The sequence below is a fragment of the Aspergillus eucalypticola genome, assembly GCF_003184535.1.
Source record: "Aspergillus eucalypticola CBS 122712 chromosome Unknown BO83scaffold_14, whole genome shotgun sequence".
NCBI classification, from domain to species: Eukaryota; Fungi; Ascomycota; class Eurotiomycetes; order Eurotiales; family Aspergillaceae; genus Aspergillus; species Aspergillus eucalypticola.
Window position 1 is genome coordinate 521,624 of NW_020290288.1, and position 26,858 is coordinate 548,481.

The 26,858-nt window shown below is 51.4% G+C and overlaps 12 protein-coding genes across 12 annotated transcripts; 6 read left to right on the forward strand and 6 right to left on the reverse strand.

The window, feature by feature from the left end:
• Positions 1-7: 7 nt before the first annotated feature.
• alg10 (dolichyl-P-Glc:Glc(2)Man(9)GlcNAc(2)-PP-dolichol alpha-1,2- glucosyltransferase) lies at positions 8-4,089 on the forward strand (the record flags this gene model as incomplete). The annotated part of the gene is made up of 8 exons (XM_025534070.1): positions 8-804; positions 853-990; positions 1,036-1,963; positions 2,001-2,005; positions 2,155-2,675; positions 2,763-2,875; positions 2,931-3,315; positions 3,370-4,089. Exons 1-8 carry the CDS (start codon positions 48-50, stop codon positions 4,087-4,089), a joined length of 3,567 nt encoding a protein of 1,188 aa, XP_025387609.1. The 5' UTR covers positions 8-47.
• A 155-nt stretch (positions 4,090-4,244) lies between these two features.
• Positions 4,245-5,021, reverse strand: BO83DRAFT_379010 (ACBP-domain-containing protein). The gene is made up of 3 exons (XM_025531400.1): positions 4,683-5,021; positions 4,491-4,556; positions 4,245-4,415 (listed from the first exon to the last, which is right to left on the reverse strand). Exons 1-3 carry the CDS (start codon positions 4,932-4,934, stop codon positions 4,299-4,301), a joined length of 435 nt encoding a protein of 144 aa, XP_025387610.1. The 5' UTR covers positions 4,935-5,021; the 3' UTR covers positions 4,245-4,298.
• Positions 5,022-5,783: 762 nt separating this feature from the next.
• Positions 5,784-7,532, forward strand: BO83DRAFT_446390 (folylpolyglutamate synthase; the record flags this gene model as incomplete). The annotated part of the gene is made up of 6 exons (XM_025536596.1): positions 5,784-5,828; positions 5,877-6,038; positions 6,089-6,206; positions 6,316-6,991; positions 7,062-7,185; positions 7,320-7,532. 6 exons carry the CDS (start codon positions 5,784-5,786, stop codon positions 7,530-7,532), a joined length of 1,338 nt encoding a protein of 445 aa, XP_025387611.1.
• A 288-nt stretch (positions 7,533-7,820) lies between these two features.
• BO83DRAFT_46685 (putative U-box domain protein) lies at positions 7,821-9,162 on the reverse strand. Its single transcript, XM_025537374.1, has 3 exons — positions 8,840-9,162; positions 8,206-8,743; positions 7,821-8,146 (listed from the first exon to the last, which is right to left on the reverse strand). The coding sequence occupies exons 1-3, from the start codon at positions 8,920-8,922 to the stop codon at positions 7,913-7,915; spliced, it is 855 nt and encodes a 284-aa protein (XP_025387612.1). The 5' UTR covers positions 8,923-9,162; the 3' UTR covers positions 7,821-7,912.
• An 840-nt stretch (positions 9,163-10,002) lies between these two features.
• BO83DRAFT_399373 (RpiB/LacA/LacB family sugar-phosphate isomerase) lies at positions 10,003-10,491 on the reverse strand (the record flags this gene model as incomplete). Its single annotated transcript, XM_025533316.1, has 1 exon — positions 10,003-10,491. One exon carries the CDS (start codon positions 10,489-10,491, stop codon positions 10,003-10,005), a length of 489 nt encoding a protein of 162 aa, XP_025387613.1.
• Positions 10,492-11,551: 1,060 nt separating this feature from the next.
• On the forward strand, positions 11,552-12,111 carry BO83DRAFT_379012 (uncharacterized protein). The gene has a single exon (XM_025531401.1). It carries the CDS (start codon positions 11,808-11,810, stop codon positions 12,000-12,002), a length of 195 nt encoding a protein of 64 aa, XP_025387614.1. The 5' UTR covers positions 11,552-11,807; the 3' UTR covers positions 12,003-12,111.
• A 961-nt stretch (positions 12,112-13,072) lies between these two features.
• Positions 13,073-14,287, forward strand: BO83DRAFT_46730 (triose-phosphate isomerase). Its single transcript, XM_025537375.1, has 2 exons — positions 13,073-13,120; positions 13,190-14,287. The coding sequence occupies exon 2, from the start codon at positions 13,303-13,305 to the stop codon at positions 14,149-14,151; it is 849 nt and encodes a 282-aa protein (XP_025387615.1). The 5' UTR covers positions 13,073-13,120; positions 13,190-13,302; the 3' UTR covers positions 14,152-14,287.
• A 988-nt stretch (positions 14,288-15,275) lies between these two features.
• On the reverse strand, positions 15,276-17,102 carry BO83DRAFT_379014 (dihydroorotate dehydrogenase 2). Its single transcript, XM_025531402.1, has 2 exons — positions 16,605-17,102; positions 15,276-16,544 (listed from the first exon to the last, which is right to left on the reverse strand). The coding sequence occupies exons 1-2, from the start codon at positions 17,070-17,072 to the stop codon at positions 15,429-15,431; spliced, it is 1,584 nt and encodes a 527-aa protein (XP_025387616.1). The 5' UTR covers positions 17,073-17,102; the 3' UTR covers positions 15,276-15,428.
• A 438-nt stretch (positions 17,103-17,540) lies between these two features.
• Positions 17,541-19,825, reverse strand: BO83DRAFT_408716 (uncharacterized protein; the record flags this gene model as incomplete). The annotated part of the gene is made up of 4 exons (XM_025534071.1): positions 17,541-19,165; positions 19,233-19,565; positions 19,628-19,723; positions 19,807-19,825. 4 exons carry the CDS (start codon positions 19,823-19,825, stop codon positions 17,919-17,921), a joined length of 1,695 nt encoding a protein of 564 aa, XP_025387617.1. The 3' UTR covers positions 17,541-17,918.
• Positions 19,826-20,112: 287 nt separating this feature from the next.
• Positions 20,113-22,777, reverse strand: BO83DRAFT_46815 (putative chromatin remodeling complex subunit (Arp8)). Its single transcript, XM_025537376.1, has 4 exons — positions 22,503-22,777; positions 22,366-22,444; positions 21,847-22,252; positions 20,113-21,794 (listed from the first exon to the last, which is right to left on the reverse strand). Exons 1-4 carry the CDS (start codon positions 22,543-22,545, stop codon positions 20,163-20,165), a joined length of 2,160 nt encoding a protein of 719 aa, XP_025387618.1. The 5' UTR covers positions 22,546-22,777; the 3' UTR covers positions 20,113-20,162.
• Positions 22,778-22,788: 11 nt separating this feature from the next.
• Positions 22,789-24,452, forward strand: BO83DRAFT_379017 (ADP-ribosylation factor family protein). Its single transcript, XM_025531403.1, has 5 exons — positions 22,789-23,289; positions 23,366-23,404; positions 23,471-23,554; positions 23,642-23,965; positions 24,028-24,452. The coding sequence occupies exons 1-5, from the start codon at positions 23,215-23,217 to the stop codon at positions 24,052-24,054; spliced, it is 549 nt and encodes a 182-aa protein (XP_025387619.1). The 5' UTR covers positions 22,789-23,214; the 3' UTR covers positions 24,055-24,452.
• Positions 24,453-24,808: 356 nt separating this feature from the next.
• BO83DRAFT_339294 (zinc-dependent alcohol dehydrogenase) lies at positions 24,809-26,761 on the forward strand. The gene is made up of 10 exons (XM_025528539.1): positions 24,809-24,826; positions 24,918-25,223; positions 25,286-25,337; positions 25,391-25,472; positions 25,525-25,546; positions 25,606-25,686; positions 25,742-25,835; positions 25,890-25,940; positions 25,988-26,244; positions 26,311-26,761. The coding sequence occupies exons 2-10, from the start codon at positions 24,992-24,994 to the stop codon at positions 26,493-26,495; spliced, it is 1,056 nt and encodes a 351-aa protein (XP_025387620.1). The 5' UTR covers positions 24,809-24,826; positions 24,918-24,991; the 3' UTR covers positions 26,496-26,761.
• Positions 26,762-26,858: the final 97 nt, after the last annotated feature.

Below are 26,858 nucleotides of genomic sequence, written 5' to 3' on the forward strand. Positions count from 1 at the left end.
TCAATTGTCGAGAGCATGGTTGACCTCCTGCCTAAGCATTGACCGACATGAATGCGCAACCCAAGTCGGGCGTGGCTTTGGCCGCCCGCTACGCCATTCCTTTTGTTCTGCTGTTGATCCCCTTTTGGATGATGAGGATCAATGCCGTCGTTTCCGAACCGTATCTGGATGAGGCCTTCCATGTCCCCCAGGCTCAGGCCTACTGGGCTCATAAGTGGACGCATTGGGATCCCAAGATCACCACTCCCCCGGGAATCTATCTTTGGTCGTATGTGTTGTGCGCGATCGCGCTCTTCCTGCGCGGTTCCCCCACACAGCTTACCCCGGAAGCTTTGCGTGCGACCAACGTGGCAGCCACCGCCGTAGCTCTACCGTTGCGATTGCAGACATTGTTGGATCGGCTCCGCAGGGTGCGCAACACTCGTCCCTCTGGAGCATGGCTGAGCCATACTGTTCTGAATATCTGCCTCTTCCCGCCGCTGTTCTTCTTCTCCGGCCTATACTACACCGATATCCTTGCGCTGCTGGTGGTCATTGAGGCATATAACTGGGACCTGAAACGCTCGTTGGAGGGTGGATTTGCCCCGCTTCAGACTTTGGTCTTTGTCGTGCTGGGGTTGGTAGCGCTGGTCTTCAGACAGACGAACATCTTCTGGGTGGCGATCTTCCTGGGTGGACTGCAGGTCGTCCGGCGGTTGAGGTTGTCTTCTAAGAGATGCGAGGCGTCGGGATTCGCGGATATTGCTCGGGCGGGGTGGAAGAATGAGCTGTATGATCCCTTTGTTTCGGACGCTTCGATTGCAGGTTAGTATGGTCTCTGTGGTGTGTTGATGGTATTGCTGACTGGAGTAGACTACTTCAAGGCGTCTATTTCGCTGGTGGTTGTTGCCTTGAACAACCTCGGCTCGGTGATTAGCTCTGCTATTCCGTACCTGCTCATACTTGCCGGGTTTGGTGGCTTCGTGCTCTGGAATGATGGTGTCGTTCTCGGTAGGTCTACTGGTCGTGTTCTAAGTGCTAGGCTGACAGCTGCAGGACACAAGGAGTACCATACTGCTGGGCTGCATCTGCCCCAGATGCTCTACATCTGGCCCTACTTCGTCTTCTTCTCTTGGCCTCTCCTCCTCTCGCCGGTCGTCAACTTGGTTCTCCCGAAGTCGCTTCTGCCCAAGTTCATCGACTTTGGCTTCCCGAAGAAGCAAAAGGGCCTTCCTAAGCTGTTGACGGCTCTTGTTATTATTCCTGTTATGCTGGCTGTTGTTCACTTCAACACCATCGTCCATCCTTTTACCCTTGCCGACAACCGTCACTATGTCTTCTACGTCTTCCGTATCCTGCTGCGCATTCACCCTGCTATCAAGTATGCTGCTGTCGTGGTGTACTTCCTCTGTGCGTGGATGGTCATCTCCGCCTTTGGATTCTCGACGATTTCCACACCTCCCCAGTTGATGCGTGTCCCGCAGACAGCAGCCCCTCAGCAGGAGCCAGTGCCAGTACCTCAGAAAGAGCCCAGCCAGAAGAAGGCCGAACGTCGGAAGGCAGCAAAGAAGCCCGCGCAGTCGCCCAAGCCGGAGCCGATGTCGTTCGATGCGTACGCCAAGATCCAGGAGCACATTGCGCACCGGCAGAAGCAGCATCAGGGCACGCCGCAGGTGAGCTTTGTGCTTGTCTGGCTGGCGGCCACGGCGCTGTCGCTCATTACAGCGCCGCTCGTCGAGCCGCGCTACTTTATCATTCCGTGGGTGATGTGGCGGCTGCATCTGCCACCGCAGCCGACGCCTCTCGTGCACCGGCAGCGGGCGCGCGATGCAACTGAGGAGCTGAATGCGAAGGTTGCCACGAACATGGCGCTGTTCCTGGAGACGTATTGGTTCTTGGTGATCAACGCAGTGACGGGATACATCTTCCTGTACTGCGGGTTTGAATGGCCCCAGGAACCGGGAAAGATCCAGCGGTTCATGTGGTAGACTTGTAAAAGTGTGTAGTGTATAATAGTGTAGTAATAGTTATATATAGATCTGAATAATTTCGTGGTTGTGAAGCAAGCATTCTCCGTATGATGTTTAGCGATATCCAGATGTAACCGGTATGCTATCCGCCACCACCGCATCTCCCTCACGACCTTCTCACCACACCTCAACCGCAACATGGAAGAACCAGACCGGCCGGCAAAAAGGGCCAAGCTGTCCCCCAACACAGACTATGCAGACAATGACTCTACCCAAAGGACCAACAGCAGCAGAAATGAGAGTAACAACCACCCCCTAGCATCCCTGCACCGCTCCATAACACCCCCAATACTCTCCCGCTCCAAGGGACCAAAAACACCGCCACAGCCACAACCACAACACAATGCCACCCACCCAGCATCACCCAGCACGCAGACCACGAAAAAGGAGAATGATACAGAAACAAAGAAGGACAATATAATCCCCTCTCCCATTCAACTAACTCACATCCGGGACCTCCCCGCCTCCTCAGGTCACAACACCGACACTGTCCGCCTGCGCGACATTCTCGGCGATCCATTGATCCGCGAATGCTGGCAGTTCAACTACCTCTTCGACGTGGACTTTTTGATGAGCCAGTTTGATGAGGATGTGAGACGGCTCGTCAAGGTGAAAGTTGTGCATGGTTCGTGGAAGAGAGATGCGCCGAATCGTCAGAGGATTGAGGTATGTCTTCAGTCTTCATTATTTTCTTTTCATTGACTTAGATGATTTGGATACTGAGATTGGAGACGATGCTAATAATATGAATAGGAAGCATGTACGCGCCACCCCAACGTCGAGGCAATAACCGCCTACATGCCTGAAGCGTTCGGGACGCATCATTCCAAGATGATGATCTTGTTGAGACATGATGATTTGGCTCAGTATGTATCCTCATTCTCCACCTATGAGTCTAACGAAGCTAATGAATGAATACAGAGTGGTCATCCACACAGCAAACATGATCGCAGGCGACTGGGCAAATATGTGCCAGGCCGTGTGGCGATCGCCTCTTCTCCCATTATGTTCCAATAGCAGTGGGAGTGAGAGTATAGCTACCCCCGGGACACGATTCAAACGTGATCTTCTATCTTATCTAAGAGAATACGGACCGAAGAAAACCGGTCCGCTTGTCGCGCAGCTAGAGAAACACGACTTCAGCGCTGTCCGCGCGGCGTTGGTCGCTAGTGTTCCCTCGAAACAGAAGATCCGGGAGTCGACTGATTCGAATCGGAAGACGCTGTGGGGATGGCTAGCTCTGAGGGATGTATTGCGGTCGGTGCCTGTTTCTCCTTCAGAGGATAGACCGCATATTGTAACTCAGGTAGGTTGAATTCTATCACTGGGACTGCCTATTGAGTCTACTAACGAGGTATAGATATCCTCCGTCGCCTCTCTCGGCCAAACAGACAAATGGCTTAAAGACGTCTTCTTTACATCACTATCCCCATTATTAAATCCCCCCAAACCCGGATTCTCGATCATGTTCCCCACACCCGACGAGATTCGCCGCTCCTTGAACGGCTACGGCTCCGGCGGCTCCATTCACATGAAGCTGCAAAGCGCAGCGCAACAGAAACAGCTGCAGTACATGCGGCCGTATCTGTGCCATTGGGCTGGGGATGTTGCAGAGGACGAGGTGAAGGTGAAACGGGAAGCAGGGCGTCGTCGCGCAGCACCGCACATCAAGACGTATATCCGGTATTCATCGTCGGAGATGGACCGGATTGATTGGGCGATGGTGACGTCGGCGAATTTGTCAACGCAGGCATGGGGAGCGGCGGTGAATGCTAACGGGGAGGTAAGAATATGTAGTTGGGAGATAGGGGTTGTGGTTTGGCCGGAATTAGTCGCCGGAGCTGAAGGGAGGAGTATGATGGTGCCTTGCTTCCGAAAAGATGTGCCTGATGCAGATGCGGTTGCGGCTGCAGGTGCGGCTGCAAATGCAGATGGAAAGGAAGTTGCTACTACAACCACAGTTGGCTTTCGAATGCCCTACGACCTACCGTTGACGAAGTACAGCGAGACGGATATACCCTGGTGCGCTACGGCTAGTCATAGCGAGCCGGACTGGCTGGGACAGACGTGGGAGAGTTAACCCCATACTATCCTCATCGTTATCCATATACCACCCATACCAATAATTAGATCTCATGAATCAACAATGACTATGCAAGCAGCTCAATAGCCAGTAAGTTAGTTGAGTAGTAAGTAGCTCATAACTCATCTCATCTTGCTAATAGACAATGCATCCACCACATGATACCCCTTTCATAGTATATGATCTTGTAGGTTTATTATAATAATCTACTCCCTCGTTCCAATCGTTCCAATCAGAGTGTCAACCTGCTTGATGTACTCGGCCTGGGCCTTGGCCTCGCTGATGTCCTTGATTTCCTTCCATGCGTTGTACTTGTACTTGCCCTATACCATCATACCAGATATATTAGTCTCACACTTGGACAGTGGGAAGGAGAGAAAAGAGAAGTAGATCCATACCTGGATATCGAACATGCCAGGAGAAGCAGGAGTCTGGTTGTTGGCGCGCTTGAAGTACTTGTAGAGCTATCCACAGACAAAAAACATTAGCATATGCCTTCTCGACCTCATCATGCACAAATTCATTCCCCTTCATCAAAAGATTTCGATCCATAGATTGGGAGGGGGGAAGGGGTCGGAGGGAATACTCACCGCCAACTTATCCTCGTTACCAGGCTCCGAGTTCAGCATCTTGACGACAGCAACAGCAAACTCGAAAGCGTTCTTCAGGGCAACAGCCAGCTCGCCCTCAACGGTGGCGGTGTCATCACCACCAAGGACGGTCTCGATGGCGGCGAAGAAGGCGGAGCTGTCGACCTTGGCAGCGGCGGCCTGGACCTCGGGGGTGAACTTCTCCTTCTTGATGGAGGCGTCGAGGGCGGCGGAGAAGTTGGGGACGGACATTTTGGCTGTGTGGGTTTGTTTTGAAGGGGAGGAGTTGATGGAGTTTGGTTTGGAGGAAGTTGGTAGTTGGGGTTGGAGGGCTAGTAGGTAAATATGGCGGATGAAGAGGGGAAGAAGAATGAGTGAGTTGAGGGAAAGTGGGGGGATTTGTTGATTTGGTGGGGGAGCTGTACTCGGCGGGTTATTGGTTAGATTACTTTCTCAGGTGACTACTTACTTAGTTATTGACTTATACCACTGAGTGTTATTTGACTATTTGCTGATCATTGCAATAGTATGGGATTTTGTTTTTATGTGGTTATTGTCTGATTTGTTAATTTGGTTTTGGTGGTTACTTGAAGGGATGTTGTTGGCTCAACTGTTGAGTGCCAGGGTTTCTGGATATGTTATGGATGGGAGCTTTGGTGCATATCAGCTATAGAGCTTAGCATTGAGGGTCTTTCTTGCTGTCATGATTGATTTAGTCGATTTATAGCAGAATTTCTAGCCCCATACAGCATCTCTTGTCTTTGTTCTGTCATTCTTATGTTCGTCTTCGTGGTGGAACGGTATCTCTCGATGCACTCCAGCCAGATCACCAGGAGTAATGGAGCATTATGCCAGTTGCTCTGCGGACTAAATAAGAGATCCTTGATTCAATGCTTGATATTTCACTAATCATTATCTAGATGTCCTTGTGAAGTTCCGGACAAAGCTCACTAAATACCTCCGCGGACTCGCCTTGTCTGGATGCAACGTCACTCTCGATAACCCCCAGCTGTTTATGGATGACTTCATGAAACAGCGAACTCGGACATACGCTCGACATAGTCAAAGAACAGCCCCAATGATTGAGAAAAGTACATTCCAATGTTGGCTGTCGATTCCAAGGACCAAATAACTCGTACTTACGAGGTATGCTGTTTGCCATCTTGAATTCATTTACTGCTTCTAATTTCGCAGCAGGATGCCCTCAGTCTCCTGGAAACGCGCAGATGTCGCGCCCGACCAAAGGCGAATTATTCTCTACAGACAGAGAAAAGCCCAACAAATCTCACTACAACTGTGCGAGGTATTCCATGTCTATATGGAATGAGAGAGTGGCTACAGACTCTCGGACATTCGGTAGATTCTCTACTTGTCTCAGAGAGAATGGGTTTACTTAATAGATACAGGACACCGATATATCTGGCCTAAACATAATCCACATCACCGGAACAAAAGGCAAAGGCAGCACATGCGAGTTCACCTGCTCTATTCTCCATGCACATGGGCTGAGAACCGGCTTCCCCAGTAAAAATCGGTCTCTACACATCACCTCATATACAATGCATCCGAGAAAGAATCCAAATTAACAACAACCCCATCACTGAGAACCTATTCACAAAATAATTCTTCGAAGTCTGGGATACGCTTTTGAATACCAACATCCCAAACGCAGACACAACACAGCAGCCACCTCGCTACCTGCAATTTCTCGCCCTGCTCGCTTTCCACACCTTCATCCGAGAGAACGTCGACGCTGTAATTATCGAAGTCCACCAGGGTGGCGAATTCGACGCTACGAACGTCATCCAGAACCCCGTGGTCACAGGCATCACTTCCCTACGACTGGACCACCTTGACCAGCTCGGCCCTACAGTCGAATCCATTGCATGGCATAAATCGGTAATATTCAAACCCGGTGCACCTGCATTATCTGTTCCGCAGGACGATAGTCCGTCTGAGGTATTGCACGCTCGTGCCGCGGAGAAGCATACTTCATTGACTATCGTCCCGCTGAACCCTAATCTCCCTACTGACAGTAGTGTATTGGGTAGTCCCGTCCAGCGACTAAATTATTCCCTAGCTATCGAACTAGCCAGGACGTTCTTGAAGGCAAAAGCACCCTATCATGTAATCAAGCCAGAGGACATACCTACCGCTATGAGAAATATCACCCTAATCGGAAGATTCGAGATCATCGATGACCCAGACGGACAATCACAATGGTTCGTAGACGGCGCACATAACACACTTAGTCTTGAGAAAACGGCGGAGTGGTACTCAGATATTACCAAGAGGTCTGCGGAGCAAAGGTCAGTATATATTCCCTATCCCTTACGAAGTATTGAAAGTAACCGATCAACCAATCTAAGTAAACTACAGACACCGAATCCTGATATTTAGCCACTTCTCGAAAGACCGAGACGGCCTAGCTCTTCTAGAATGCCTAGCAGGATCTCTTGTTGAGCAAGACGCACTACTAGATCATGTTATCTTCACTACTTACGTTGAACGGGAGCAGACAAATTTCAAATTGAAAAGATGAATAGAGGTGAGGATCATAATCACTTCCCTACATTGTTTCTCACAAACTAAAGATATAATATAATGAAAGATATATAATCCCCACCACCCTCCCAGATCTCAGCGTGCTATCTTTGTTCGCTTGAAAAATGGAAAGCTACCGTTCCTCAAGGCACGAGTTCAATCTCGACTAGGGACACCATTGAAGAAGCAGAAGCAATAGACACAGCAAGGAGTATCAGTGCACAGCAGGATGGTAAAGCGCAGGTCTTGATTACGGGGTGTTTCCTTTTGATTGGTGGGGCGCTTAATATCTTGCGTTGTTCGTGAGAGACATAAGTATTTATCAGTATCAATACCAAAGTAATTTGTTATGTGGGTGTGACAACCTCGAGTACTAGTAGTTATGAGAAATTCAAGGAAGAGGTACAAATAATAGTGACTACTGCCTGTCTGGCGTTGACACAGCATGTTAGGCTTGGAACAGACGAAGACTGGCAGTCAATATGGATATATGAAAGGTGACCTTTCAACTAGGAAGACTACGCATACACAAACACGTACAGTAATTCATCATCTGTTAAATGAAATATGGAATAACTAGTATACACTGTATTACTCTAAAACATAGTATACAAGCATATGCCCTTTAAATGGTATCAAGTAGTCTACTACCAACGCCATGCTAATCATACTATTTGCGCAATCAATCACCAATCCACCGCCCACCCATTCTTATCCAGGAATTCCTCACACGCTGCCTTCAGCGCATAATTCGGCCGAAGATCGTTCACTGTCATCGGCACCCGCGTAATAGGATCAACCTTGGCCTGCTCCACGTACTTGGTGATGCCGACCCGGTCAAAGCTGGTCCCAGAAGGTGTAATAACAGGATCGTGCATAATCTCAAACGTAATTCCATCCACCAGATAATCAGGCACAACCTACACCATATCATTAGCACAACCCACCAGCAACTCGCATTAGGAACTTCAGAACTGACCCTCTCAGCCACCTTCCCCTCCGACGCAATCCCAAACACCTCCCTCACCCTCTGCACCTTCCGTTCAGCATCCTCTCTAATCTCCCTCTCATCCTCCCTAAACCCAATATCCCCAATCTCCCCCTTCTCCAACCGCGCCTTCAACTCCGACACTCCCCTCTCCACCTCCGCCTCAATCAGCCCCTCCACACTCGCCAACGTCTCATCCAACTCCCTTATCCGCGCCGTCTCCTTGGCCGCCCAAATCGCCTGCTTAGCGCGCAACACCGTCCGCGACAAATTCTCCGTCTGGATGTTCTTCGCCGCCAGACTCGCCTTATACGCCTCAATGGCTACGTCATATGCTTCCTGAGGCCGTTGCAGGCCCAACAGCGCTTGAGCCAGGTACCAGGAGGATTTTAAACTGGTGGGGGATTTGGCGCCGTAGAGATCGATGGCGGCGCGGGCGTCGTGCTCGACTCCGGCCCAGTTTTCGAGTCGGATGCGGGTCAGGGCGCGGTTGGAGAAGAAGGTGGGTTCTTTGGGATTCTTGAGGATTCTATTTGTTGTAGATATTCATTGGTTTTTAGCAGGAGTCTTTAGATTTATTGGCGTTGGGGGCTTGGAGCGGGGTAAGTGGGATATATGTGCTCACGCTTGTGAATACATCTCCTCGGCGCCATTGTAATCGCCTTCTTTGAAGAGCTGGTTGCCCTTTTCTTTTAGTTCGAGTGCCATGTTTTCTATGATGTAAGGTGTGGTGTGGTGTGCGCTGATGTGTTGTGTGCGCCCACTGATTTGTGCTGTAAATGACAACGGGACTCTCCCCTTTTTTTTGTTTCCGTGACGATTTGTGTTTTGTCAGCTGGAAAAGCTCGAACGAAGGAACGAACGAAGAAACAGCGCTTCGGATGTCGGATGTGTGGGGCTGCGCAGTGATCTCCACTGTTGTTGAGGGAAGTAGATGGTGACTGGATGTGCTAGGGATTCTATCCGTTCTGTCTAGCGGATAGTGGATGTGGAGTGGATTTCAATGCAGTGGGATGATTGATGATAGTAGCAATGGAGGATTGATGCTGTGAGAGCATGGAGATCCTGGTCAATCCACCAGTATAAGTATCCGGATAAGCAGTACTGCTGTTCAGCTACCCCTCTTGGGACCTGAGATCCTTGTGGGAGGTTCAGTCAGGAATGAAATTGATGAGCTCGGGTGAGCTTTCAGTCGTGATCCACACAGCCCTGGTGTCGGGACGGCACGTTGGGTTCTCCATTCTTATCAATTGAATGTTCGATTTTATGCCTGTTCCTGTGCAGTGGAAAACGACGTGGGTTGAGCAATCGAAGGTGATCGATCCCCGCAGAATCCAGATGAGTCAGCAGTTGTGAGTGGGCAGCAAATGTTGGGGAGAGAGTTAGCAATTGCCATACTGGATTGGTGGTGAAGTTACTTGATTGACTACAATGAATCTTGACGATATTCACAACATTATACAAAATAGAAGACATTTGGAGCAATTTGTAGTATATTCTCTACCTACTGCTCTAATGAAAGATTGGCCGGCCAAATCATTCCGTACACTCGTGGTATCGTTGACTCGTCGGATATTAGAAGGGAAAGGCCCGGATCCAGCCGTACCAGATCGCTTCGCTCAAAAAAAAAAGTGGTGAAAGGAAGCTATAGTTTATAGTAACACGCCGGAGATTATGGCGCTGCCGCTGCCACTTCGGTGTGGCTGGTGTTCATGTCATGCCGCACGGACAAGGAACATCGTAGTACTGGATTTGACTGGGTTGACTGACTGACAGAACGATCCAATCTTAAGCAGTACCGGCGAGTTCCTTCTCGTAGTCGGAGATGGCCTGCACCTTGGCGGCGGAGGCACTCTTGGGGTCGAAGCGGTAGGTCACCCACTCGTTGGCGAGCTTCTTCGCAAGCTCAATGCCAATAACGCGCTGGCCAAAGCAGAGCACCTGGGCGTCGTTGCTAAGGATGGAGCGCTCGACGGAGAAGGAGTCGTGTGCTGTCACGGCGCGAATGCCGGGCACCTTGTTGGCGGAGATAGCGACACCGAGACCAGTACCGCAGATGAAGAGACCACGGTCTGCCTTGCCCTCCTTGATGAGTTTGGCACCAGCGACAGCCGGGTGAGGGTAAGCAGTCTTGTCGGAGGTGGAGTTGACGCCCACATCTTGGATGGACTCAACCAGAGGGTTCTTCTCAAGAGCAGCCTTCAGGGTCTCCTTGTAGGGCTGGCCGGCCTCATCGCAGGCCATGACGATGCGGAGGGGCTTCAGATCGGCAGACATGGTGAAATGTGTGGAAGTAGATGATTTCAAGGAAGTATTGATAGTGAGTGGAGCGTGAAGTCCCAGACAAGTGACTGTGGCTTGAAGTAGATAGGAATGATGATGGAATAGTGATGAAAGAGAGGGTTGAGAATGGAAGACAAGGACCTTTTTATACCTTTTTGTCCAGCTCACCTTCTCCCTCTCCCCTCCTATTGTTCCCCTCCATTCTCCAAAGTACTTTCCGATCGAAAGGTCCGATGCAGTGGGGAGTGAAAGGCTGTGCCGTGCCTCCTGGACCCAAAGTTCGGTGGTAGACGCCAATTCGGTTTTTGGTGACACGCATGTCCCAATGGCCGTTACGAACCAGCACTGATTATCCCTCATGCTTTATTTTTTTCTCGTGCTTCATGCGCGACAGCAGCGATAGACACTAGTTGCGCACCCCCCACAGCTAGAGGCGATCCAGAGAAGCCGGTTTTGGGCCGGACCATGTTTGGTTCTGGCAGATCCACTCATGGCGTCATGCATTCTTACACTTCTCAAAGGTTGTTTTGCTGCGACTGCCTGCAAGCGGAACCAATAGCATTGAGCCCGGATTGGTGAACCCTTTCGGACAGATTAGGAGGATATTCAGCCAGTGACAGCCATACTGGCATGACTGTCTACCAGTACGGGACTATCATCTACTGAATACTGTTACTGTGATATCCTCTCTTCCGACTTAATCTCTACGTTCACCGGGAATAGTTCCATCCCGCTCAGCCGAATGATGTCAGCCCGCCCTTTGTTCTCCTCCTTTTCTGTCTTCCCTTTTCGGTTCTGTTGCATCGTCATTCGGAACCGACTCCAGATTGCCTCGGGATTCTCCTCCATCCTTACCCCCCCCCCCCTTGTTGGCTGTCTTGGAAGTTTGGTAACTGGTCAGGTCCGCGGCCAAGCTAACTGGGTTGGGGGAGAGGGGGAACTGCATGCCCGCGCACTATTATCGGCCTACTTGGCCTATTCAGGAAGCCTATACAGGCATTCTTTGGCGCGGATTCAGATTTCTCTGGGCAACTGCCCAATACATAGAAGTATACCGAAATGAAGAAGAGGGGGCGGGAATGAGTGTGGGCTCATCCGGGATAGCATCGGTGTTGTATTGGTTCCGAGGCACCTTAGCTCGGAGTGAGTTGCAATCGATTCTGTGATAGACTTGAGGTTTGGTAGTAGACTATCTTGGACGAAGATAGGATACTGAACTTACAGCAACAGCAACGGCATGTATAGTCCCCTTGTTACCAGAATAACAAGTCAAAGAATAAGTGCGTTGGTCTGGAAATGGCTCATGTGGCATGCCCGTAGGAGGCTCAATCTCAGCCTTTCTACCATCCTGTATACTAACTATTGCCGTTGTTGTCGCAGGATTATTCTGGGGTCGACGGGCCAAGGCAGGCAGCGAACAGCAAGTGGAGGATCCCGTCCGTATCAAAGCGCATGGTTGTTGGCCCGTTACAGATAGTCTAATCCAAACCAAATCAGTTCACTGAAGGGAATAGAACTAACTCCTCCTAAGTAAGTAAGTGCAATTAGGCGGGTTGACTTTCAAATGGTGGTAGTTCAGTTTGCGCCGTTGACGCGTTCCAACGTCCAAATTTGAGGTTCACCAATTTTTGGCTGTTGCTCTGCCTTGTTCTCTCACCAACCCCTAAAGGTTGTCTCTTTTGAGCGATTAATACAGACCATACATACCTCGAGTAATGTTGTTCTTTGCAAGATACTCAAAACAGTCCAGGCTGGGCTCTCGGAAGTCCAAACGAGGTTACAACTGCACGCCCCACCACTTCCCACCATCCCCACTCGACTAGTGTTTTACTGGCTTCTGATAGGACTTTGGCTATTATTGGTGGCCCGCTGACGTCCGATCGATGGAAAGTGACAAGTCATACCGTTTCCAGGGGATCCAGAGACCCCCGGGTAACTTACTGTATCACGGAAACCGATGAGGTCTAAGCGGACCAGTCGGAAGCTGTCTTTGGGAACAACTTCATTTCCGGTCGATTCTGTATCTTTCCATTCTACTACGTATGTCTCAATCAGGCAGGCTCTGCTGTCCTGCAAGCCGAGATTCTTGCGTGTGTTTTGGTTCCCTCGCCCGACTCGCGTTATTCCCACCTTCTCATTCAAGCCTCTTTCTAATGTGCAGAGTGGCTTGCACCCCTCGTACTTTCTTCCTCCCCTACTGTTAATTTACCCATTTCCGACAACATCTGATAGAGTATCAAGGTTCTTAGAATACCCACACTAAATCACCCGCCATTCCCCAGGTTTCCCACGGCGGTGCTGACCTCAGCGGATGGAGATGGCAGATGCACCTCGCGTGGGCCGATCATCGTGTCTCCTCTTCTTCCCTCCCAACACTAAACTGCGAAGGGAGAACCGGTTGCATGCTAAACTAGGCCCCAATGAAATCGTCCGCGGCACAGCATGGCTACTAATTCCGTGGTCGACTAATTGGCACCGCCCCTCTTTACCCTCCCTTGTCTCCTCCTGAGCTATTCTGTTACGCTAATCCAGCCTCTCTCGATTCTAACGCTTTCGATCGAATCTCAGACCCAGCAGCCGTCACACAATATCCTTCCCCATCAACACACTACTCTACGCTCGAGTGGGTGCCCTCATTATCATAGTGGAGTTTAGTAGTCTCAGGTTTCAGACAACTAACCTCGTTCGCCAGTCTATATCAGTGGAGACCGATTGATCGTGTTCTGATTGCAAGGGAATTACTTTCGAAGACCGTCATTCACCGGTTCCATCCCTTCATCACACCGGTGCCTGAAACCACCCAATATGGCGTCCCAGCAAGCCTATCCGGTTCTCCCAAAGAACCTGCTCATCATCTCGTTGAAGATGTACTTCACACCCACCCGTACGCTCGACTACTGCCGGGCCCTGCTCGACCCCAAAAATGATATTGTCCGCCCGGAGAACCGCTCCAAGCTGTTGCTGGCCCTCATCCCCGACTTTCTGACTATCTACCCCTGTGCGGATATCATCAAGGCATGGGAATCCACTCTACCAAAGGATGACACCCCTTCACTGCCGGCTCCATTCCTGCTTGGGGCTCAGGATTGCTTCTGGGAGCCCCTCGGCGCCTACACCGGAGAAGTCTCGCCGCTGGCGCTCCGCTCGATGGGGGTGTCCATTGTCGAACTTGGCCACGCAGAACGCCGCGCCATCTTTGGTGAGACAGATGACCAGACTGGCCTCAAAGCTGCCGCTGCATGCGCACAAGGTATGGTTCCGCTGGTTTGCATTGGAGAGGTCACCGCTCCTGGCCCCGTAGCCTCGCAAGCCATTGGACAGGCCGTCAGCGAATGCGAGGTCCAGATTCGGGCTGTACTCCAGGCCATCCCGGCGGAGGCACCAGTCATCTTTGCATACGAACCAGTATGGGCAATTGGGAAGCCCGCTCCGGCGGGTGTAGATCACATATCGGCGGTGGTCGAGGGCATCAAGGCGGTGATTGGCACCCGCGTGGGGGACGTCCGGATCTTGTACGGGGGAAGTGCCGGACCGGGGCTGTGGGGCCCGGGCGGTCTGGGGAAGGCCGTCGACGGCATGTTCCTGGGCCGATTCGCCCACGAAGTCGACGGGGTCCGCAAGGTGGTCAGGGAGGTTGAAGAGACGTTGGCTTGATCATCGGTCTGCTGCTCCGGCAGATGCAGGCTCGGGTTACGCTCTCGGACGATACCAAAACACCAAACCAAACATAGTACATCATGAACCACACTACTAGTGTCTACTACTGCTAGATGTGGGGGAAGAATGGGCATCACGCGGAAGAACAGAAAATTTTTAGACTGCTAGCAGCCCCTTTCCAAGACCTTTGTGTGATATCCACCATCGTCGGGTATCCTGTTCAGGCAAACCCGAGCAGTATTCATCGTTTAAGCCTTCATTTCCTTCCATGGAGGAATGGGATTTCGAAACAGGCAATGCCGACTTGATCCATCTCCCGAGTGAGAGGGATTCATGGATGACTGTGGATCACAACCGAGTCGGTGAAGAGCTTCTCGAAGCTTGCGGGATCTCCGCTCCCAGCGATCTGGGCCCAGATGGATTCCTGCCCGCTCGAGTCCGCGTGAGGTTGAAGAAAATTTCGGCGGGCTGCATGACCAGCTTGTCTTCCCCTCCATTCCGCTGCACGTGTGACATTTGCGGCCACCTGACCCGACCAGGGGGCCCACTTTATCTGATCGCTTACTGCCAAACCGGTCGGTAGTTTAAATCTAAATATATTTGGGAAGCTTGAATTGGCAAGCAACGTGTGCGAGCTCGGTCTAGATCCTGGAAGGGGCTGAAGGTGGTCTATTTTCGGTGAGGGTTTAGGAGTCAGGGGCTTGGTGTGCTGTTAATGGCTGTCGTATGAGAATGAATAGACTGATGATGAGGATGATGATGATGTGGCATTCATGCGCCTCAGGGTAGAGGCACTAATGGCTGCCAGATTATCAAGGCACAGGGTCGTTCACGTCATCCGCTGCATAGCTACCTAGCCAGGGAGCTAACTTGATGCAGCAGCAGCTAGGTATTGGCTCAGAAATACTAACTATAGTGACTAACCTTTACGGCAGTTGAAGCTATCGTTCGTCTGGAGGACTTACCCTACTTCTACTGACTTGCAACATTGATGGACTAACAGGAACAGTTACAGCAAACCATTTTCTTTACCTACCTTCAGCTAAACAGTATATTTCGATACTATGCCATAATAACTCAGAACTAAATAGGCTCCATGAAATTATATCGTGTCAATAGCATTAGAATGATGAAATACTCTTATTCTTCTATTTACAATATCACGTCCTTCCTAATCTACGCCTACCTCCTAAAATACCACCCATCCCAGTCAACCCGGTCGCTCCTTTTAGAACTCACACATCTAGTACTTAGCTACCAACTTACCTCCCCTTCTACTTCTTCTCCTTCATCTCCTCCTTCACCCTCGTCACCGTCCCCAACCCCCCATACGTAATAGCCGTATACATCATCGCAACCGAAGCTCCCGCATCAAGGACCTTCCTCGCCTGCGCTCCGTTCGTCACACCCCCAGACGCAAAGATAACCTTCCTAGCAGGCAACCCCTCGACAGCCTCACTCACAGTAGGAGGCACATTCTCCACATCCGGCTCCGCCGCCTCAATCGCCTTAGGCGCAGCAGCAGAAGCAGCAGGAGCACTAGCATCCAACAAACTCTTATACTTCGCCACCAGCTTTACCGTACGATCAAACAACTGCGGCCCAGAGAACCCGCCTGTCTCCTTCAGGACATCCTGCTCCTTGGGCGGAAGAGTGAACCCCTTCGGCAACGGCTCCGGACGACGATTCGTGGTGTTACCCACGATCACACCATCAACACCGGACCCCCACACCGCGTCACAGATACCGGAGACTTGCTCGTCTGCGTCCTCGTCCGGACTAACCTTGACCATAACGAAGGGCTTGGTCTTGCGATCGATGCTCTTTGCTGCGCCGACAACGGCCTTCAGAATAGCAGTGAGAGGCGCCGTGGCTTGCAAGTCGCGAAGACCAGGGGTGTTCGGGCTGGAGACGTTGACGACCAGGATATCGGCGTACTTAGCGAGACGGTCAACGCAGTAGACGTAGTCGCGCTTGATGGCTTCGATGTCGTTGTCCGGCGTGAGTTTGTTCTTGGCGACTTGCACGGCGAGCAGCTTGCCCTCGCGGAGACTTCCTGGAGGCACGCCGGCTTCGCCGTTCAGGACCCGTTGTTCGGCCAATTCGTGCTCGCCGAACCCGTGCGCGTAGGCGTAGTCGCGCACGCGCTGTTCAAGGACTGCCGCCATGTGGTCGGCACCCTTGGAGTTAAGGCCGTAGCGGTTGATCATGGCGTTCTGGGACGGGAGGCGGAAGACACGTGGGCGGGGGTTGCCTTCTTGGGGGAGAGGGGTGGTGCCGCCGACCTCGACGATGGCGGGGCCGAGTTCGAATAGAGGGTCGGGGATGTCGGCGTGCTTGTCGAGGCCGCCGGAGATGCCGATCGGGTTGGAGAGGGTGTAGCCGAAGACCTGCGGTGGTGGGTGAGTATGGGGGGTGAGGTCGGGAGGGATGGGGAAGGGGGAGTATACCTCAGTTAGGAGAGCACCATCGCTGTCGGGGTCGCCACGCTCGCGCGGGTTCAGACCGTACTTGTAGAGGGTCTTCAGGATGTCCACGCCGAAGTGGTGCGCATCTTCGGCGTCGGGGAAGAGCAGGCGGACGAGAGGGACCACGCCGTACCGGTGCACGCTGGCGCGGGTGTCCGTTCCGTAGATGAATCCGGCGAGGAGGGTCAGGGCCAGAGAGGTGCCCCAGACGGTGCGCTTGAGCTTGCGGCCGGTCTTCTTGGGAGCTTCCTTCACGGCTTCCGTGACCTGCGCGGTGGTCTCCTTGGCTGCTTCTTTGGTCTGAGATGCTGCGTCCGAGGAATAGCGGACTTGACGGAGGAGAGACTCCCGGTGGAGGATCGAGGGCCGCTGAGTAGCGCGAAGAGTGTGAAGTGCAGGCGCTCTGCGGCCTGCGGATCTCCAGGCCAGAGCCACTGCGTTGGTAGCCATTGTGGTGGGGCGGAGTCTAGTAATAGTGACTGTGAGGGGTAGGGCGATTGACCTAGCAAGGTGTTAGTTTAGGTGTGTTCAAAAGGATGCATAGTATGTAGGTAGTCAAGCGTAATTGGGTCTTGGAGAAGCACTAGTATGTGCTCGTCAAGACTATGTCTTGCTACAATTGCTATGCCGAAGAACAGCCGATTCGATCGATCATGGCAGCGACTCACCATTCAATGTCAGTCAATTGCAGGTCAATTCCACCAAACTAGCGAAATAGCAGCCACAGATGCCGCAATTACGCCGCCAGGTCGAGCAAAGACAAAGCTGCCGGTGTGGATGGACGTTGCTCCGAGCGTCTTGAATATCCGGTTCTTTTGCGTCAACGTCCCGAGGCGGTCAAGTGTTTAGCCGGCAGAACCAACAAACCGGGCGGTGTAGCGTAGAAACTTAAGACAGACAAAACGGAGCGTGTTCTTCGTGCAGGATCATAGATTGTTGACTAGTATTTACGGGATGTACATCAATCGCCAGGGCAGCCTGTTTCTGTGCATTTGCACGGCCGCAACAATGAAAAAGAACCAAACTCTCGCTACGTAACTCCAGATGATCATGCCACACAACGCCTTTTGCTGCCTCGACTCCGATACCTGCCAACCAGCCCATCAATGCGACTGGCGACGCGGACCCCTTTCGGAGACGGCCATGCAATGTGAACAAGTCCAAGGAACATTAGCATAATGACAAATGAAAGGGTATGTAAACCGTAATGCATAGGCAAAAGTTACACTCAGGAAGGCATGCCTGCCGCCGTCATTGCGCCTATAGAGGATGCAATATGATAGGAGATTGAGCCAGTTACTCGTCGCTATCATTGCCAGCATCGTCATGCGCGTCTTCAGGCGAGGCCTGACGGTCGACGTCGTGCTCACCCTCGTCTTCCTCTTGCTTGGCAGGTTCAGCATCGTTCTCCGGATTCTCGGGGGGTGGAGGCATCGACTCGGCAAACTTCGGGTCAATGGCGGCCCTGTGCAGAGAGCGCTTGTAGACTTCGGCCTCGTCGGGATCGCGCACCACCACTTGGATCTGATCGACCTGATCCTCCTTGGTCTTCGGACGGGTAGGTGCCAGACCGGCCTGAGCGATGGTGCGGGCTCTCTCAGGCTTGAGACGGGTCTTTCCGAGGATGGGGTAGTAGTACGCGGCCCTTTGCCTTGAGTCGAGACCGTCGCGCTTTCCATCCTTCACTTCCTCCGGGTCAAAGAGCGTCAATGCAATGTCCTTCTGCTTCTGGTCGTTGCCCAAAGTCTGAGCGCTCGTAGCGTAGGTGCGGACACGGTCGAAGCGGTGGAACTTGGTATTGTCGGCTCCGTCATGAGTGTACAGCGCTTCGTTATCGCGGTCCGGGTTGGTGATGCGCAGACTTGCCGAAACATTCTTGGCCGCATCCTTCTTCTCAGGCAGATAGAGATCGTAATCCCATGGGATAGGACCTGGGTCAGGGTACAGGTTGGGGTTCGTCTTATACAAGGCCGCCTTCGTGTTGTGCTCTTGGCAAACGCGTTCCTCTGGTGCCGATGGAAGCAGTATAGCCACATCCATGCGCTTGTCTCGCTTCCCTGAAACATCCTGAACAGGCGCCTTGTCAAACTTGAATTGGACAAAACCACCCGGGTCCGGGAATCCTTCCAGATCGGGGAGGAGCGGATAGAATCCGACAGGCTTCAGCTTAGGGTTATCAGGGTGCACTGGGTGGGCCCATGCATCGTGTTCAATTTTCGTAGGAGTGTGGCCTTTAATCTTGCTAGCTGTATCTTCACCGACGTGCTTGCTGTGAGGATACGCAATATCGAAACCTTTCTGGAGGTATTTCTTGATGTAGGTCGGGTCATCCTGCGACTTGGTCTTGTCTATCCCGCGCTTCGTCCGGATGGGAGCGACCTTGGGGCCATCAGGCGCCCGAAGACCGGCGGAAATATACTGCGTACGGCGAAGGAAACTGACGTTGGTATTCTTCGGTGCCGGGTTCTTCAGCTGCTCCGGCGTCATCAGAAGCGCCAAATCAGCCTGGTCAATGGGTTCCGGGTTCTCAGGAGCCATAATCGCTGGATTTCCAACAATTGTCAGCCGCCAATTTAATAAAGATCAGATCATGCAAGCCGAAATACATACCGCTCTCATCACCCAAGTGAAGCCCGGGAATACCGACCAAGTCGATTGGCATACCACCTTCCGCGTCAACATCAATGTTAGGTTCTTCGCGACGAGCCAAATTGGAGGCAAATCCCGGGGTCAAGAAACGGTCCAAGCCCTCATGTGGGATATCGAGGAACTTCGGGGGCATATCCGGAGGCGGCAGGTCATTTCGGTAGCGGAGAGAAGCAATGTACTCCTGGTGAAAGCCCCCGGAGGAGCTGCTGTCCTTGGATTTCGACATGCTCGCTCGGAACTCGGAGAGCACCAATTCCTTTGGTTCAGCGTCGTCAGAGGAAGGTGATCTGTACACTGTAACACACTTTAGTGGAGCTCCCAACTTGCGCGCGCGGCGACAGCTCGTTGAAACTTACGTGGCTCTGGGAGGGTAAGCGGGGGAATCTCAGAGGTAGGCACAAGATAACCAGGAGTTCTCCGGGGCCGACGAGTCACTATAAACTCCCTGGGAGCTTAAGGAGGCGATAACGCAGTCAGTGAGCACCGACAAAACAGTATGCACGGTTGCGAGCATCAAGATGCAGGATAAACTTACATGGGGGTGGCCGGCTCATTTCTGCAGTATTTTACCGCCTGACTAGCAAAGTTAGCGTGAGTCGACGTGAATGAAGGTTCGGAGAAAGGATGCTCCGAGCATGCAGGCAGTTATAGTTGGATTGCAGTCTAAAAGGAAGTTGGCGTGAATCTTGTATCATACTACAGAATGTTCCATTCACTTGTCATTATTCGTATTTGATGCCTGTAACTCTAGGCTGCAGGATATGTGTGGATCAAACAGAAAGCTAGCTTAAAATTCAATAGAGTTACAAGATTTGTGTCAGTGTTCCCGTGTCATACCAACACCACCTTTCAGATCAGGAATAGCCATAGCCCTCTGGGAAAGGCAGAAGATCAGTAAGCCCACATGCACTTGTATGCCATGAGCCTATGCCCCAGTCGGTCGTATTCCAGCTGGCCGATCCAGCTATCATTCGTTCCGCTTAACTTGCCGAAGACACTCGCTCCCTTCCAGACAACAACTTGCGGATCAAGGTCTCGCGGCGGTGTGCCAATCATGATCTCCTTAGCGAAAGCTGGTCGCAAAGCCTGTAGACGCTCCTCTAGGAACGAGTGGAATCCATTGACCAAGCTTCCACCTCCAACCACCATGATACCGCCGAGGAAGTCTCGCATTTTACGCTCATCCGATCGAGCTGCCTGAGCGATAGAGGTCAAGATCGCATTGTCCAGAGGGTATACGGGGAGAATGTCGTCCCTCTCTTCAACAGTCGGCCCACGGGGCTGCGACGTGCTCTGGCCTTGCCCGCTCGGGGCAGGGGTAGCAGCGCCGGCCTGAGGTGTACCGACTGCTTCCGGCGCAGGGGAGCCAGCGACTGAAGATTGTGGAGTTGCTTCAAGCTCTTGCACGCGACTAAGGGCATTGAACTGCTGAGCCCGGCTGGGGGTAGCCTGAACGTCCACGTTGTTCGACTGCGCATCACCGTTCAACTGGCCGTTAGTGGGAGGGGGAGCGATGCTGGAAAGAATAAGTGATTGGGCGGCCGATGTCGGGTCATTAGGCTGTCCGTCGTAGATATCCACCGAGCGGGCAATCAGCTTTCTGCGTCCCTTGAGCTTCTGCGAGTGATCGAAAATGGTCGGCTGGAAGTAGCCCATCGGCGCCAGATGAACCTCGTCGTAAGCCTTGAAAGAGTACTTCCGGGTATCCTGACCAGCAACGCGGAGATGGAAATCGAAAACTTGTACCGACACACTCGCTTCATTCATGGTGCAAACGTTCCTTTTCAGCTCTTCTGCCAACAGGTAGTCGTATCGGCGCCAGAGGTTGATATCTGAGTAAGGGAAGTTGTCGTAAAGCATCATTTTTATGAACACTTCAGTGATATCCAACCCGCCAAACTTTAGGTTCACGCGAGAGTTCTCAACGCACATGCCTTCCTCGACGCAGCATATGGATGTCTTCTGGGCGCCAATGTCGACGACGCAAGCCGAGGTGAATCCGGCGCCGAACGTAGCTGCTAGACTTTCCTGGATGAAGCAAACTCGTGCAAAGGCGAACTCTCTCATGAGCAACTCGAGTACTTGGGTGACATAAGATTTTTCGTAGATATCAGGGATAACGAAGACGCAAGAGTACTGAGGCCAATCCTTCTTGCTGGTGAGTCCCAGTTGGGTCTTGAAAGCATCCTCCAAGATGAGGGAGATGTCAAGGAAGAGAAGCCGCTTATTATCATAATCTCGCTCATTGCACCAGCCATGCCTTATTGGCCAGTAAAGCTTATAGCGAGGCTTCGAATCATCGGGTATCCTCAGGGCCGCTTGTCCCACGATGTATTCGGGTGCCGGGTCAGGGATCTCGGTCCATTCCACGCGCATGGGATCGTTGTGTTCTGAAATAGTCTCTGGCACGGTCCTCCGGTTGAAGTTGACGACCATTTCCTTGGAGTTTGGCAGTGTTCGACGCTTGTTCTGTCGCATGTGGGTTTTGAGCTCCGCTGACATCGTCGTATACTGGGAAGCAAACTGTGACGGGTTAGAAGCCAAGACAATGAGCTAGAGTAGGCGAGAAACAAACCTCAGGGCCAAACATCTTCTCCGGGTCCATGGTTGAACCATCGTCCAGTTTCAGCCGCTTGGGACAAGGTTCCTCTTGGTCTTCGGACTCGCTGGAAGCAGCCTTCCGCGCAATCACCATTGGCACAGTCTTAGGCAAAGCATCACTGGCCAATCCAATTCGCAGGTTTTGACTACCCACGTGGATAACAATAACCTTTGAGCCTACTGTTTCCGTAGCAGTGTCCTCCGCATCTTCCATGTTGGTATCGCCATCTTCCGCATCTGCTTCTGGCAGCCCTAGGTCGTTGGCCTTTGCCATGGCTAGGGCACGATCGCGGTCCTTGGCCGTTTTTGCCATACGATTTCGATTCTCCTCATTCTGTAGTCTGAACGCCAGATACTGGTCATCGCGCTTCAGATAGTCTCTATGAAGGAAATGATTGTCAGCGTTGAAGGTGGGATGATAGAGGGCGCATTCCCAGCAGCAGCAGCTGTAGTAGTAACAGTGCGTATCAAAGATAGAGGTATAGCGACGTACGTGTAGTAGTTCTTCTGATTGATAGGAGGAATCTGCGGCCAGCTGGAGAGTTCCATATTGTTATCGGTCCGCTCCAGGCCTGAGTAGGCGTGTTAGCAGAGAAGGCATAATCGATAATTGGACCGCTGAACACGTACCTTCATCCCGAAGGAGAGCCTTTCCAGACTTCTTTCCGACCATGATGTGTTGCTAGACCGGCAGCCGGTAATCTCTGAGTAGGGTGTGAGTGAGAGAAAGTTGACCGGGTCAAATCGCGAGCGGATCGCGAAGGATGTCGGAAGGAGTCGATTCGGATTCAGATCAGGTGCATCCCAACGGTGAGGTGGCGCGTGGGGAAGAGGTGAAGAGGGATGATGGAGCGAAAGGTGTCGTGGCTGGGAGAGAGGGAAGGAGAGGCAGAAATCCGACGACAATGTGAATGATGGGAAACCAACACCGGCGAGCGAGCGGTAGTGAACCGCATCCCCATCCAAGCCCATCCTTAGTTGATTTGAGCTTGGGCCAGGCCGATCGGCAGGAGACCGCGGGCCAATGATGGCCACCAACCATCCCTCCATGCCATTTAGTCAGCTCTTGATCGTGGCCTTGTCTCGTGTCAAGCTGTGTTTTATTCAGTTCCGTTAAATCGACCCTTCGTTGACCTGCTACATCTCTTCACATCCCCTTGGCTGGTGCTCTCTGCTCGGAGCGAGTCCTTTTCGTGTTCGCCGCATCCTCTCCGCCACCGCTCGACGCCCGAACCCTCCCTCCGCAATATCTCTCGCTAGTCCGTCATTCTCTTGTCCAACTCCGCGGCCCCCCCTCTGTCCAAGTGTTACTCTGCTCCTGTCGCTGTTAAAAATTGTCAACATGGGAGGCTCCTTGTCTCGTATGTGGTCCTTCCTCTGGACGAAGAAGGAGATTCGCATCCTCATCCTCGGTTTGGTAGGTATATCCATGTTTTGGCACTAGGCATCCAGCTACTAGCGAGCTTCATACTAACCCGCGCTCCCATCTCTAGGATAACGCCGGAAAAACAACCCTTCTATACAGACTCAAGGTGCGTATAGTCTTGCAGAGCTGCTCGACTGTCAGCTAGAGGCCGTTATTGATGTGCCAGGAATAGATTGGTGAAGTTGTTACTACGATACCAACCATTGGTTTCAACGTGGAATCGGTGACGTATCGCAACCTGAATTTCAATGTCTGGGTGAGTAAACGCTGCAACTTTATTATGGACGCCCCCTTGGCAAGGAGAGAGAGTAACTGGGGTTACTGACGTACCGCTGTCGTCCAGGATCTCGGAGGTCAAACGTCCATTCGGCCCTACTGGCGCTGCTACTATGCGAACACCGCTGCTGTCATATTCGTCATTGATTCCACAGATATTGAACGTCTCAGTACGGCTGCCGACGAACTAGCGGCCATGCTGAATGAGGAGGAGCTTAGTGATGCGGCGCTGTTGGTATTTGCCAATAAGCAGGACCAGCCTGGCGCTAAAGGTGCCGGCGAGATATCAGAGGCTCTCAAGCTGGGAGAGCTACGGGATAGAAACTGGAGCATCGTCGCATGCTCTGCTATCGACGGTAAAGGTCTTAACGAAGGCATGGATTGGCTGGTGGTATGTGCAACCTCAAGCTCCTTTCACTTCACTTTGGATAAATGCTGACCAATTATCTACAGCAAACTCTACAGTCTGAAAATGCATGAGCGACGGTGTTATTGTTCCATCTTATAGATTCCTTCGGATATATGTTCTCGCTTCCAGGTGGTAGGGATCGGCTGCTTCCTGAACACTACCTCGTTCATCCTTGGTGCCGTTCACTTATCCTCACTTTTACACCATCTTTTTCTTGCAACTCTGTTCAGGGCTCATGTCGTTTATACAGTATACCTTTTTGATATCGAAACCTTCACACTTAGTATAATATCATAATTATTCGAAATGACTGGATGTGTTCTACAGCAATGATTTACGCCGCTCTTATGTTATGATTAGGTTGAAGTTGTAGGGTTCGTCCAGCCTTGTTGCAGGGATGTGAAGACTTTAGCCAAAGGATATTGTAAAAGCTGCCACCAGATGTATATTAGAATTGTCATCAAAGCGGAATTTAAACCTGAAGAAGTTTATATATAATTTGGTCTTTTCAATAATATGGGCACACTGATCTGACTCCATGCCTAGCTTGTAGATATGATTTTCACGACTGATCCGTTTAAACAGAAGAATGAGCCATGAAGAACGCCCAGCCAAGCATGATTAGTTATTGTATCGCGGAGCGACTGGCGGAAAGTAGATAGCAACACTACAATCTCCAATCTTCTTATCTACTCCGAGCCTATCGCTCACCAGGCGCGTATCAGTCCCGATAGTACTCGTTAACTATAGGTTCGGATTAGCCTCCGGATAGATAATCTTGCACGATGAGGAAATAAACCATTCATAGGTACCTGTGAGTCCTATCTGATTTGCACAAGAAAAGTCAGACTCCTCGGATGCGAACCAGCACCACCTCTTCAGTGTCTTGGTCTATAACGGTCACTTTGATGTTGATATTGTGTATCCAAAGCAGTATATTTACCCCGCAACATCCCACCAGCATCCCTCCGCATCTCCGCAACCACTTCACTTACTGCTACATACAACATGGCTATTCCTCAAACCCAAATCGCAGCTGTTCTCCCACCTTCTGGGGCAAATGCCACTTCCAGATTACAGATTATAAATGACCGTTCGATTCCTGTACCTACTGAGGGAGAGGTCCTAGTCAAGCTCGAGTACTCCGGAGTATGCCATTCGGATGTCCACAGCGTGCGGGGGGAGACCCCCATGTTGACGGATGTAGCGGGTCATGAAGGAGTGGGAAAGGTGGTGAAAGGTAAGTGTCTCATGCAATCGCCTTGATAGCATTTGTCTATACCTGACCTGTTATGCGCATAGTGGGCAGTGGTCTCGACGAGCAAACGTGGATGGGACGAAGAGTTGGTATACGGTTCGTACGGCGATTGATATACAGAGACAGACCTTGATTGAGGGTTTATGCAGATGGCTGTATAGTTCCTGTTTGGAGTGTGAGATTTGCGCTATCAATAATACGGCGTGTCCGTATCAGAAGAATGCTGGAGCGGTAGGCAAATACTATTTGGCCTTGTTAGTGTGATTATGTTAATTGAGTGCAGAATGTCCCAGGGACATTTCAACGTGAGTATCGTTAATCTTTCGCCTCTGGACCTGTTTACTGACCAGTGTTTGGATAATAGAATACGTCGTCAGTCCTGCGATTCATGCAACTATAATCCCTCCTGAGCTAGCACCGGACGTAGCTGCACCACTCTTGTGCGGTGTGTACAACTGGCCGCCTCATATCTTGAAGTACCTAAGCTAATCTCACCGCAGCGGGCATCGCTATGTACTCCTCGATTATGAAGACCAAATCTCGACCCGGAGATTGGATTGTGCTTCCTGGAGCAGGTGGAGGCCTAGGACATATGTATGCACATCTGCAGGTGTTTCTTCCCGGTAGTTAAAGCTGACGGCATATAAGGGGCGTTCAGATTGCTGCTAAGAAGGGGCTCAGGGTCATTGCAATTGACAGGTATGGTGCCAGTATCATCGCAGTGTTTTGAAGCTTACCCAGCATAGCGGCGAGAAGAAAAAGCAGCTGTGCCTTTCCCTAGGAGCCCACGCCTTCCTAGACTACAAAACAGACGACGTAGAGCGTGAAGTGAAGGCTCTGACCTCAGGGCTAGGTGCGCATGCTGTCATCTGCACAGCCAATAATGAGCCAGCATACACGCAGAGTATGAAAATGCTTCGCAGCTTGGGTGTTTTGGTATGCGTCGGTATACCAAGTGTGCCGTTTAGGTTACCGGCGACGCCATTTGAGATGATTGTGAAAGGTGATATATATTCGTCACTGTTTTCTTCTAGCTCAATCAATCGCGACAAATGCTGACATGAAACAGGACTAACAATTGTTGGCAACTCTGCCGGAACCGCCAAGGAGATGGAAGAGTTGATGGAGATGGCTGTAAGAGGCGATGTGACAGCACATATTGAGTGCTTTGAATTCGACTGCATCGATGATGTCCTGCAGCGACTGGGGCGATCTGAGATCGAGGGACGGGCTGTTGTGCGCATTCCTGAGTAAAACCGGAGTCTTTGCTCATTATCATCACATGCATATATTATGGTTCGCCTTGACGACAAGCCACGTTCAGTACGACGTTCAGTACAGTACATAAATATGTTTATATCCAAGCCATAGCAACAAACTGCCGGCCCTGACGATGAATATTAGCCATTGATTTTCCAGAGCTATTGGCTCAGGTGATGTGATGCGTGGTGATGTACGGAGTAATCAGGGCAGTTTGAGAAGGGGCCAAATAGCCAACAGAGGGCGACTTATAACGTTTTAAACAGTTCATTTCTGCTATTTCTGTCATAAATTACGAGACGGTCTTTGAGCGTCTAAATAGCTGACCAGAACTCTCCTTAACAATACCATACACAT